General features: G+C 41.6%; 1 protein-coding gene across 3 annotated transcripts in view; it reads left to right on the forward strand.

Moving 5' to 3' along the window:
• The first annotated feature begins 823 nt into the window (after window positions 1-823).
• The window catches only part of phf10 (PHD finger protein 10), a 29,889-nt gene continuing 17,892 nt past the window's right edge, over window positions 824-12,820 (forward strand). For 2 of the 3 annotated variants that reach the window (XM_041176838.1, XM_041176848.1), the window contains exons 1-4: window positions 824-922; window positions 2,269-2,378; window positions 2,688-2,818; window positions 8,296-8,379. In XM_041176838.1, coding sequence (XP_041032772.1) covers window positions 851-922; window positions 2,269-2,378; window positions 2,688-2,818; window positions 8,296-8,379 — 397 coding nt within the window. In that variant the 5' untranslated portion in view covers window positions 824-850. Of the gene's footprint in view, window positions 923-1,059; window positions 1,207-2,268; window positions 2,379-2,687; window positions 2,819-8,295; window positions 8,380-12,820 lie in introns of those variants that run through there. The other variant, XM_041176855.1, reaches the window with a different exon arrangement.

A 12,820-nucleotide genomic window follows, 5' to 3' on the forward strand; every position in this document is an offset into this window, starting at 1 on the left:
GAGCAGCATTGCAGCTGCAAAAAAGTACTAACCTACTGTGACCTGTCTGTGTCCACTCCTGATTTTTTTTCTTATTCTTTCATGGGATGTGAGTGTCGCTAGCAATAACGGCCACATTTATTGCTCATTAGTGCCCTTGAGAAGTTGGTGGTGAGCTGCCTTCTTAAACCATTGCAGTTGATCTTGTGTTGGAACACCCACAGTGCTGTTAGCAAGTAAGTTCTAGGTTTTTGACTCAGCGACACTAAAGGAACAGCGATATAGTTCCAAGTCAGGATGGTGTGTAGCTCGGAGGGGAACTTGCAAGTGGTGGAAAAGAAAAAACAGTAAAACTTGGGAAATGACTGGTACTGGTATGACCTGGTCTTGTACACATTAAAATGGAACTCCAGTTCAGATCAATACCAGTCATTGCCCAAGTTTTACTGGTTTTCCCTCCTGCTTCTGCTATCGTTGTCCTCCTAAGTGGCAGAAGCCGTGGGTTTGGAAGGTTTGTCAAAGGAGCCTTGGTGAGTTGCTACAGTGCATCATGTATCTGGTACACACACTGCTGCACTGATTGAGACTCGTTTATTATCATCTATTTTTGCACATCTCGTTCTTGGAAATAAAGACATATGAAAGTAAAAGTGTTTGCAAACAGTCTTACTCCTTTTTCATCCCAAATGTTGTGATAGTTTCCCCAACGTTAACACAGACCCATGGACAACTTGCTGCTGAAAGGTGGAATCAGAACACAGGGGAGGCTTCAGGTGGGCCAACCGTGACGGCCCCGGAGTTGAGCCGGTGCCGGGGCGCTTGGCCCAGGGAAAGCTAATGATCGGCCAGCTGGCAGCGCAGTGCAGTCGAAATGGCTGCCGCGGTGTCGTCGGGCCGCTTGTGCGACAGTAACCCAGCAACACCGGGAGCGCAGTCCAGCAAGGTAAGTGTCTGGGGCGGCTAGGGTAACGGTGCCTCTGCCGGTGGTGTTTTGCTCCCCAGCCGGGGGAAGGTTGTATGTTCGCCGGCCTGGCTTTGTCCTGTCGCCGGGCTGAAACGGAGACGGTTCTAATCAGGTAGCCGCCCGCACGCAGCAAACAGGCGGTTTGCTTTTATGTTCCTCGCTCAGTGAATCCACCTGAAAGTGATGCGCGGAGTACAACTGTATAAACCCTGAAACCTATTCTCGCCTGTTCAAAATAGAAAGGATTTGATTCTAGTCGCCAGGTGAGATGATTCTTTTATCCTTTCGTTAAGTTAAATAATAAAATTCCTCCTGGGTTTTACTGCGTTGGAAAACAATTCATGATTTGAGAGAATAGCTTTTCCCCATTATTGTTCCACTCCTTGTATCCCTCCTGGAGTCCCTCCAATAAAAGGAAAAGAATAGCAAAATACTGCAGATGCTAGCAATCTGGAATATATACAGGGAACAGCGGGTCAGACAGCATCTGTGGAAAGGAACAACTTACATAACAAAGGGTAATAAAACATATAGTGATTTGATAGTACAGTATTCCTTTGGGGGGGGGGGGGGGTGGAATATGTCTAAGCTTTTGGTCTTACACATCAGGACACTCAAGAATACTCATACTTGAGGGGGAAACAACAATTTATACTGATGTGAAGAGAGTGCTGATTGGTTGGCAAGAGAATACACCACTGATGGTGACTGACAGCTAACTGCCAAGCATTGTTTGAAATTTAAACCAGGCAGTTTGACCCTGATTGGTCAAGGCATTTACATACTTTGCACCTGTTTCAGCTCAACAAAATAAGTGACAGCCATTCGCTGACTTATTCCTCAGGCTATTCAGCTGTGGATCAATTGTAGCACTTTTCCTCTGAATCACCAGGTTCCGGTTTGAAGTCCCATTCTAGGACTTGAGCACAAAAGTTAAGGCTGATGCTCCAGTGCAGTGCTGAGGGAGTGCTACATTGTTGGGTATGTAATCTGTCAGATGAGACATTAAACTGAGGCAATATAGACTGAATGGTACAGTTCTAAGACATTAGATGTACAAGATCCCATGGCACTATTTGAAGAAGAGCAGAGGAGATATCCCTGATGTAGCCAATAGTTATCCCTCAATTAACATCATATCTAATCATTATCATATTGCTGTTTGTAGGAGCTTGCTTTGTGCAAATTAGTTGCCACATTTCCTATATTACAACAGTGACTAACTTTAAAAGTACTTCATTGATTGTAAAGAGCTTTGAGATGTCCAGTAGTCATGCAAAGTGTTTTATAAATGAAGGTTTTTTTTGTTTTACTCACCATTCTAGGAAGACACAGAGGAGACTTCAAATGATGATTCCACAAGCCAGCCTGCCAAGCGCCGACGTATGGGCTCTGGAGATAGTTCTAAAAGCAGTGACACTACTCAGGACTTTAGGTACAACTTTTATTCATGTATTAAAACTTTCACATATTTCCCTTTCCTATCATGTGAAGTGGATTGGTTGAAAAATCCAGATATTGATGCTGTGGTAAAATATCTACACTAGTCATCCGCAAGAAATTGGGAACATGCTACTTTTGCCAGTGTTATCTCCAAGTAATTCTTTAAAAGATTGCAATACACTTCCACACATTTACACCAATACCCTTAAAGGGTAAGTCCTATTGAACTGGGTCTATTGCAATTGGTTAAACTGTAAAAATTGATCAGTACTAAAGATTTCAAAATAATCTTTCTTCTCAGCTCCAGCTATTTTCCAGCAGAGATGTTGACAGAATATAAATGGCCAGCTGATGATACGGGGGAGTATTACATGCTTCAGGAACAAGTTAGTGAATATTTAGGTGTGACTTCATTCAAGCGTAAATATCCAGGTAGGGTTTTTGGGTTTCAGTTTGGAATGTAACACTCAGACATGTTTAGAAATTGTTTATAATAAGAACAAAACAAGCTAGAAAACTCAGGTCAGCCAGCATCTGTGGAGAGACAGAGTTAACATTTCGGGTCGATGACCTTTAATCAGAACTGAAGAAAGATAGAAAATGCAAGAGTTTTTAGTCAGTCTTCGTCTTGTTTCTTTCTTTATCCCTTCCTGTTGCATTCAGATTTTGTAGCTATTCACGCCCCATTTGGACACGACCTTTGTTTCTTTACTACAAAAAAAATTTTATAACCACGCTCTTTGACGGTTGCATCATGAAATATTTTGTTACTTAATCTCCCCTGCCCTCCATCTTATCACAGACCTTCCCTTTGTTTTTCATGCCTCCTCCAGTAACCCCCCCATCGTGCCTTTCCACTGGCTCAAACCTATAACATTTCTATCTTTCTTCAGTTCTGATGAAAGGCCATTGACCTGAAATGCTAACTCTGTTTGTCTCCACAGATGCTGCCCGACCTGCTGAGTTTTTCCAGCTTTCTTTTGTTCTTATTTTAGATTCCCAGCATCCATAATATTTTGCTTTTGAGTTAGTGTTTAGAAATTGTTTGGTTTGTGTGTTGAATTGTAAGTTGTCATTTGGTAGTACAGAGCTTGAGTATTACTGAAAAAAGAGACATGCTATCAAAGCTTTTTGTCTTGCATTCATCAGGACAGCTCACAAGAAATTTCCAACAGTATACTGCAGTTAACTGTTGCATGCTGCATTCTCCATGGTAACTCCACCAATTAGAGTCACCAACCAATCAGCACTATTTTTCCGTACAGTTTAAATTGTTGCTCCCCCATTACTGTTGGTAATTCCTTGTGAGCTGTCCTGATGAGAGCAAGACGAAAAGCTTTGATAGCATGTCTCTTTTGTATTGAATCATATTTAAATACTATGTTTAATTATAAAAATACATTAAATTTTCATGCATTGCATTTAGATTGGCAGACATCACATTTTCCACCTATATCATGCACCCCTTATTTTGTTGTCACCATTCTGTAACACAGTCATGTCTGTTGCTGCACACTTTTATTAGATAGAACTTCATAATCTCCAGAAGCTACAATCTCCATACCTACAGCATCACTAATACCCTATGACTTCCATGCACAAATCCACAGGGAGCCCATTTTTGTGCCAAGGATCCTCGTCTTGACTCTGAATACTTGTAGGTCCTGCTGTCCCTTTGTAGCTGATGTAGCTTGGACATTCCTCCAGTTGGACTTGACACCTCCAGCTTTTGAGATAGTCCTGAGAATTCTCGAAGCAACAGCCTCCTTCCCCAGGACCCATTTATACTGTTAGAGAATCCTCTCCGCATGGATTTAAGATTAGTTATTTTCAGTAAAATAAACCACTGCGCTGATTTTAACTTGGGTCCAGAATGGGGGCTGAAGTCAGTTGCAACTCCTTGGATCTCCCAGAGAATGAAGCCCAGGAGACTTTATCTGACACTGACTTGTACCGCGAGTTGTGTTCCCGAGTCCAAATTCACAGAGGGGGCGGGGGGTTGGTGGTTATTGGTTTGATGCTGAGAACCCACAAAAATGGTCCTCAGCAAGTTAGATAAGGAATTGGGGAAGTTAGGAAAATCTGCAACTTGGGGTGTTGGAACCTCAGGGAGTAGAGGCTCAAGGTATCCTTTAGGGACTTGGCAGAGCAGTACTGCAACGAGGAATCTTTAAACTTAAAAAAAAAGCCACTAGCCTAGGCCTTGCATGGCCAGAATCCATGATGCCGGCAGTTTTTGCTGCAGGTTTGAGATGGTGATGTGCTTAGTTGGGTATGCAATTAAAATGATGAGCGTATCCCATGATGGAATTGGGCCAAATCTTTGCCATTTATATGAGGCCCTTATTCCTCTGGGACCTGTGGCCTTCTTGTGTCTGACTTCAGGCTAGCTAAGATAGTGAGATGGGAATCCTTCGTGAATGTGGCACAATCTCCACCTGCCTCTGTGCCATCTTAACCTTGCCCCAACCATGTACCATTCTCGCTGGGATGAGGTGCTTGTATGTTAACCGAGCAACTTAGTGTTGGTTGTTGTCATATCTCAATAGCCTGACTTCAGCTTGGACATGTGTGGAAAATCATCTTACTTCAGTGTGAACCTGAGTCAGATACTGAATGTTATAGCCCAGAATCCAATACCAGGCCCAAAGCCATGACATTAAAACTTGCAGGGGCCTTTTTTGGCTTCTCTATAGTCCTAATGAGCCATAAAGATCTGATCCAACACAGACTGCTCTTGAGTTTTCAGCTTTGCTAAAGTTGTTGAATTCCTTTTGCTGGAACTTACTCTTTAAGATATTCTCTTTTTTTATCCAACATCCCCCTTACCCTAACAGAAATATATTACTGATTTGTAAGTAGTTCTGGGCATTAGATATTTTGTTCATTTGTTTTGAGCACAGCTGATTTAATGTGAATTACTGACGACGGGTATTTCATGTCTCTCAGAATCATAGAATCTTTATAGTGCAGAAGGAGGCCATCGAGTCTGCACTGGCACTCTGAAAGAGCATTCTACCTAGTCCCTCTCCCCTGCCTTATCCCTTAATCCTGCACATTATTTCTTCCCTGGGAGCAATTCTTTTGAATACCTTGATCGAATCTGCCCCCACCACCCTTTCAGGAAGTTTGTTTCAGACTCCAGCCATCCCCTGGGTGAAAAAATTTTCCTCACATCACATTTACTCCTTTTGCTAATTATTTTGAATCTGTGTCCTTTAGTTCTTGATGTTCCCACTCAAGAGAGCAGTTTCTCATTATTTACCCTGTCCATACCCCTCTCTATCAAGTCTCCTCTCAGCCTTCTTTTGTCTAGGAAAACAGTCCCAACCTCTCCAATCTATCCTTATAGATACAGTTCTTTATCCCTGGAATCATTCTTGTGAATCTCCTCTGTACTCTCTCCATTGCCTTCCCATCCTCCCTCAAGCATGGCACCCAGAACTGGATGCAGTACTCTAGATGAGGCCTGACTGGTTTGTTATACAAATTCAACATGACCTCCTTGCTCTTGTACTCAATGCCCCGTTAATAAAACCTAAAATACTATATGCTTTATTAACTGCTTTCTTTAACAAGCCCTGCCATCTTCAGTGACTTGGAGGTCCCTCTGTTCCTGCACCTCCTTTAGAGTTTCTCCCTTTATATGGACTGTCCATATTCTTCCTGCCGAAACGAATCATCTCACTCTTCTCTGCCACCTGTCTGCCCAATCCACCAACTTGTCTATGTCCTTTTGAAGTTCAAAACTATTCTCATCACAGTTGATGTTTCTAATCTTCATTTTTATCTGCAAATTTTGAAATCATGCCCTAAACACCACATTCTAGGTCATTAATATATATCAAGAAGAGCAAGGGTCCCAACAATGACCCCTGGGAGCTCCACTACAAACCTTCCTCCAATCTGAAAAACAAGCATTTATCACTACTGTTTCCTGTCACTCAGTCAGTTTCTTATCCAAGTGCCTACTTTCCCTTTTATTCCATAAGCTAGAATTTTGCACACAAGTCTGTTGTGTGGCACTGTATCAAATGCCTTTTGAAAATCAATATACACAACACCAACAGCGTTGCCCTTATCAAAAATCTCCAAGTTAGTTACACATGATTTTCCCTTAATGAATCCATGCTGGCTTTCCTTACTTATCCTGTACTTGTCTAAGTGACTATTGATTTTGTCCTGACTATAGTTTCCAGAATTTTCCCTACCACTGAAGTCAAACTGACTGGTATGTAGTTGCCGGCTTTATCCTTGCATCCCATTTTGAACAAGGATGTAATATTAACAATTCTCCAGTCCTCTGGCACCACCCTTATGTCTAAGGAAGACTGGAAGATTATCACTAGTGCCTCTGCAATTTCCACTCTCACTTCCCTCAGTAACCTTGGATGTATCTCATCCGGTCCTGGTAACATCTATTTTAAGTAATGATAGTCCTTCGAACACCTCCTTCTCAATTGTAAATTCTTCTAGTGTACATCCTTTCTCACCGCAGTCTGGATAGCGTCTTCTTCCTTTGTAAAGACAGATGCAAAGTACTCATTTAATACCTTTGCTATTTCGCCTGCCTCCACATGGAAGTCCTCTTTTTTTACCTCTAATCATATCTACTGTTTCTTTTACCACCCTTTCGTTATTTATATGCTTATAGAAGACATTGGGAATCCCTTTTATGTTAGCAGCCAGTCTCTTTTCATGCTCTCTTTGCTTTTCTTAATCGTTCTTTTACCTCCGCTCTGGTAATTCTAAATTCAGCCTGATTCTCCATTGAATTTCCTATCTGACATCTGTTGTACGCGCACTTCTTCCTTTTCATTTTCACCTCTATCTCTCCTGTTGTCCAGGACGTTTTGGATTTATTTGTCCTATCTTTTCCCTTAAAGGAAATATATCTTGACATTGCCTGCCATATTTTTTCTTTGAACGTAGTACATTGTTCATCCACCGTTTCTCCTGCCAACATTTGATTCCAACTCACTCGATTCAGATACGTTCTCGGCCCTTTGAAGTTGGCTTTCCCCCAATTGACTTGTTCTTTGTCCTTTTCCATGGCCAACCTAAACCATATGATACAATGGTCACTGTCCCTTAAATGCTCTCCCCCCAGAACCAGGTGTAACAGTGCCTACCCTCTTGTTGGATCGAAAACATACTGCTGCAGAAAATTAACTTGAACACATCCCAGGAACTCTCACCCCTCTTGTCCTTTACACTATTCCTATTCCAGTCTATATTTGAATAATTGAAGTTCCCCATTATAATTATGCTATAATTCTGGCACGTCTCTGTAATTTCTTTGAAAACTTGTTTTTCTACACCCCTTCCACTTGTTGGTGGTCTATATACTACTCAATCAATGTTATTGCACCTTTTTCATTCCTTACCTCTAGCCAGAGAGATTCTGTCCTTCACCCCTCTGGAACATCTTCCCTCTCAAGTACTGTAATGCTATTTTTAATCAATGCTGCCACTTCTCAACTTTTCTTCCTTTCCTGTTTCTCCTAAATACCTTGTATCCAAGAATATTTAATGCCTGGTCCTGTTCTCTTTGAGCTGGATCTCTGTTATAACAATAATATCATGATTCCATTTGGCAACCTGTACCTTTAGTTGACCAATCTTATTAACCACACTCCGTGCATTCACGTACGTGCACATTAACCCTGATTTAGGTTTTTTTACTTGCCCCCTGACTCTAACTCCATTGAATGACTTACTATTGCCTACCTAATTCTACCAAACTCTCCAAGTATTTTGTTTACAATTCTCTGTTATATCCTCCTTATCGGTGTTCAGCCTATGTTTGTCTGATCGCAAATATTGTAAAGAAGGTGTAGCTACTGAAGGGCTACCGTAATTACTGATCGAGTAATTCCTTAAAACAAATGAAACATGTTCTTTGCCAGATCTGGAACGACGTGATCTATCTCACAAAGAAAAACTATATCTGAGGGAGATGAATGTTATCACAGAAACCCAGTGCACTTTAGGTAAGTTGTTTTGCTGCATTAAGTCACAACTCAACTTGTGTGAATGGGATAATTATTTTAAATATATTTAAATCATATTAAATTTTATATTTCTATACGTATGTATCAATGTAAGTATTGAATCAAATGATCAATATAGGATGCTCACCAAGAAATCAAAGAGGGAATTCAGAAGAATTAACCAGAGATCATAAGATGTAGGAGCAGAAGTAGGCTATTCGGCCCATCGAGTCTGCTCCGCCATTCAATGAGATCATGGCTGATCTGATAATCCTCAATTCCACTTTCTTGCCTTTTCCCCACAACCCTTGATTCCCTTACTGATTAAAAGTCTGTCCATCTCAGCCTTGAATATACTTAATAACCCAGCTTCTGGAGCCCTCTGAGGTAAAGAATTCCACAGATTCACTACTCGGAGAGAAGTTCCTCCTCATCTCTATCTTAAATGGATGACCCATTACTCTGAACTTATGCCCTCTGGTCCTAGGCTCTCCCACAAGGGGAAAAAACTCTCAGCATCTACCCTGTCAAGCCCCCTAAGAATCTCATATGTTTCAGTAAGGTTGCCTCTCATTCTTCTAAACTCCAATGAGCATAGACCCAACCTACTCAACCTCTCCTCATAAGAAAATCCCTCCATACACGGGATCAACCTATTTAACCTTCTTTGGACTGCCTCCAGTGCCAGTATATCTTTCCTTAGATAAGGGGACCAAAATTGTTCACAGTATCCTAGGTGTGGTCTAACTAGTGCCTTGTATATTTTTATACTGCATTGCCTTTGAAATAAAGGCCAACATTCCATTTGCCTTCCCTATTACGTGTTGAACTTGTAATTTAGCTTTTTGGGATTCATACGCGAGGAATCCCAAATCCCTGTGTGCTGTAGCTTTCTGTCTTTTTTATTCATTCACAGAATGTGGGCTTCGCTGGCTGGGCCAGCACTTAATGCCCAACCCTAGCTGCCCTTGAGAAAGTGGTAGTGAGCTGCCTTCTTGAACAGCTGCAGTCAATGTGGTGTAGATACACCCGCAGTGCTATTAGGAAGGGGGTTCCAGGTTTTTGACCCGGTGGCAGTGAAGGAATGGTGATATATTTCCAAGTCAGGATGGTGAGTGAATTGGAGAGGAACTTCCAGGTGGTGGTGTTCCCATCTATCTGCTTCCCTTGTCCTTCTAGATGGTATTGGTGTGGGTTTGGAAGGTGCTGTCAAAGGAGCCTTTGTGAATTTCTGCAGTGCATCTTGTAGATGGTACATACTGCTGCTACTGTGTGGCGGTGATGAAGGGAGCGAATGTTTGTGGATGTGGTGCCAATCAAGCTGGCTGCTTTGGCCTTGGCAGTGTCAAGCTTCTTGAGTGTTGTGGGAGCTGCACTCATCCAGGCAAGTGGAGAGTATTCCATCACACTCCTGACTATGCCTTGTAGATGGTGGGCAGGCTTTGGGGAGTCAGGAGGTGAATTACTCATGACATGATTCCTAGCCTCTGACCTGCTCTTGTGGCCACAGTATTTATATGGCTAGTACAGTTCAGCTTCTGGTCAGTAGTAACCCCAGGATGTTGAAAGTGGGGGATTCAGCGATGGTAATGCCATTGAACATCAATTTTCAATGGTTAGATGCTCTCTTGTTGGAGATGGTCATTGCCTGGCACTTGTGTGGCATGAATGTTACTTGTCACTTGTCACCCCAAGCCTGGATATTGTCCAGGTCTTGCTGCACTGGGACATGGACTGCTTAAGTACCTGAGGAGTCGCGAATGGTGCTGAACATTGTGCAATCATCAGTGAACATCCCCACTTCTGCCCTTATGATGGAAGGAAGGTCATTGATGAAGCAGCTGAAGATGGTTGGGCTGAGGACACTACCTGGAGGAACTCTTGCAGTGATGTCCTGGAGCTGAAATGACTGACCTCCACCAACCACAACCATCTTCCTTTGTGCTAGGTATGACTCCAACAGTTGAGAGTTTCCCCCTGATTCCCATTGACTCCAGTTTTGCTAGATCTGCTTGATGCCATGGTCGGTCAAATGTGTTTTTTTTTTTCTCATCACAGTTTGTGTTTTTCTTTGATTTTAAAAACATCTCTCAATACCATCATTCTAGCTTGCTGGTCAACTTGTCACACAGCACAATTGCTTTTATTTATTAAAAAAAATTTCAATCCCACTCTCTCCAAGTAAAATGTATTTGATTTAGACTTGGTCTTCAAAAGTCTTTAAATTTGTGACACCAAATTGAAGGGTGGGTAGTTAGACCACACCTAGTGCACTGCTTATTATAAAAGGGGTACAAAGGCACGGGAGAGTGGGCAGAGGATATTTACAAAGATGATACCAGAAATGTGTGGGTATACAAATCAAGAAAGGGTGGGTCTCTTATACACTGGGGGGAAAAAGAAGCTGAGGGGTCTTTTAAAATTATGAAAGGTTTTGATATAAGCACGAATGTTTCCTCTGTAAGGAAGAGCTTAACTAGAGGGCCATCAACATAAGATAATCACCAAGAAATCCAATAAGGAATTCAGAAGAAATTTCTTTAGCCAAAGGGTGGTGAGAATGTGGAACCTGTTACCATAGGGAGTGCTTGCAGTGAATAGTATAGATGCATTTAAGGGGAAACCAGACACGCATTTGAGGGAGAAGGGAATAGATGATTACAATGGTAGATTTAGCTGAGGAAAAGTGGAAGGAGGCCCGAGTGAAGCATAAACACAGGCATGGACTGGTTGGGTCGAATATGGCACAGAAACAGGGCACATCCCATGTAATCTTCTAATCTCCATGAACACTTGGAAGTTTTCCATTCTCTCAGTAGTACCTAGGAAGAATTACTAGTAGGCACACCTTTTCCTATTTTGGGGAGTGGAGTGGAGTGGGGTGGCAGTGGAAGTGTGTCAAGCCTTCTCTAATTTTCTGTCTGCAAACAACTCAGTAAAAGATTATCAAATTTGATCTGAGAGAAATCCAAATGTGGGAGCTGGAGTACAAACATGATCTGGCTTCGCAACAAAAATCTAGCGTGTCCAGATTTGGCTCAGTGGTGGTCTATCACAATTTGCTCGTAACACATTACAAATTTAAAGCCAGCTGTAGCTTTTTTAAAAATGCCATTCCTAGCTGAATATAAGTTAAACCTCCTTCAAACTGGATTTTGAGCTATAAGCTTAAGTGGAAAAAGCAAATTATTCTAAGCAGATACACTCTGTAAATAATCAGCTAATGATATTTTGGCCTTTTATTTTAAGAGCATTGGAATTCAAACTTGAGGAAGTGATGCTTCAGTTGTATCGAGCCCATCTGGAGTATGAGTCTGGAGGCACTGCATTCAATTATAGGCACCGCACCACAGGAAAGATATGTTGGTCTTTCAGGGTGTACAGCACCAATCCACCAGAATTATACGATGGCTTAAGAGGGTTAAATTGAGGACAGTTTGTATAAACTTGGATTGCTTTCTCTTTGAGTTTAGAAGAATTGAAGAGCTTAAAATGCTCAAAGGGTAGATACAAAGAAGCTGCTGAGAAGCAAGAGCCACAATCTTAAAATTAGAACTAGGCTGTTAAGGAGTGAAATCAGCATGTTCTTTTTCACGAGAAGGGTAGTGGAAATCTGGAATTCTCTCCCCTAAAAGGGGCTGTGGATGCTGGGTCAGTAGAAAGTTGGCAGATTTTTATTATGCAAGGGTATCAAAGGATATGGAGCAAAGGTGATAAAAGTTTGAAGTACTGAGCAGCTAACTGGTGGGTACAACAAGCGCAATGCGCTGAATGACCTTTTCCTGTTCCTTTGTAGGGTGAAATGTATGATAGCCAATTATTTTTGAATCATGTTGCTTCATCCAGTGAAAGGATATTTAAATGGTTGGATCTGTTCATTGAATTGGAATCTTACCAATAGAATAGAAATAGATAGCTCTTAAAATTGAAAACATTTACATGTATGAAATGTATTTTTAAAAATTGGTTGATAGATGTGGTTTCTTATTTCATCTGCCTGAGATGTTAGGTAATAGAACTTCTACTGTGAATATATAACTATTATAAGCTGAGACCTACTGTAACGCAGCTCGCTATAGTGCAGGACTCAGTATAACGAGGGTCCATCTTGGACTCCCAAGGTTTCCATTTAAATCAAAAACATCTACAGAACCAATCTTTTAAAGGCAGTGACTAGTAAATGAAAGTATGCTTTAGCTTTACTCAACAAATATTCACTTTTCTTCCCATAAAAGTATGTGTTTGTATACCTTGAGTGTTCTGAGATGAAGTTCCCCCAAGGGGTGACTCACCATGGCAAGGTATCAAGGCACCATTGTGGCTGAGTTTTTGAATCTTGTTGTTTTGTGCCGGAGACTGGTTGTCCTGCTGGTGTTCTGTATGTACAGATATTTCTAAAATGTACTGTCGACAAGGCATTTTTGAACACTGGAATCCAAAT

The sequence above is a fragment of the Carcharodon carcharias genome, chromosome 2 (genome assembly GCF_017639515.1).
Source record: "Carcharodon carcharias isolate sCarCar2 chromosome 2, sCarCar2.pri, whole genome shotgun sequence".
Classification (NCBI taxonomy): domain Eukaryota; kingdom Metazoa; phylum Chordata; class Chondrichthyes; order Lamniformes; family Lamnidae; genus Carcharodon; species Carcharodon carcharias.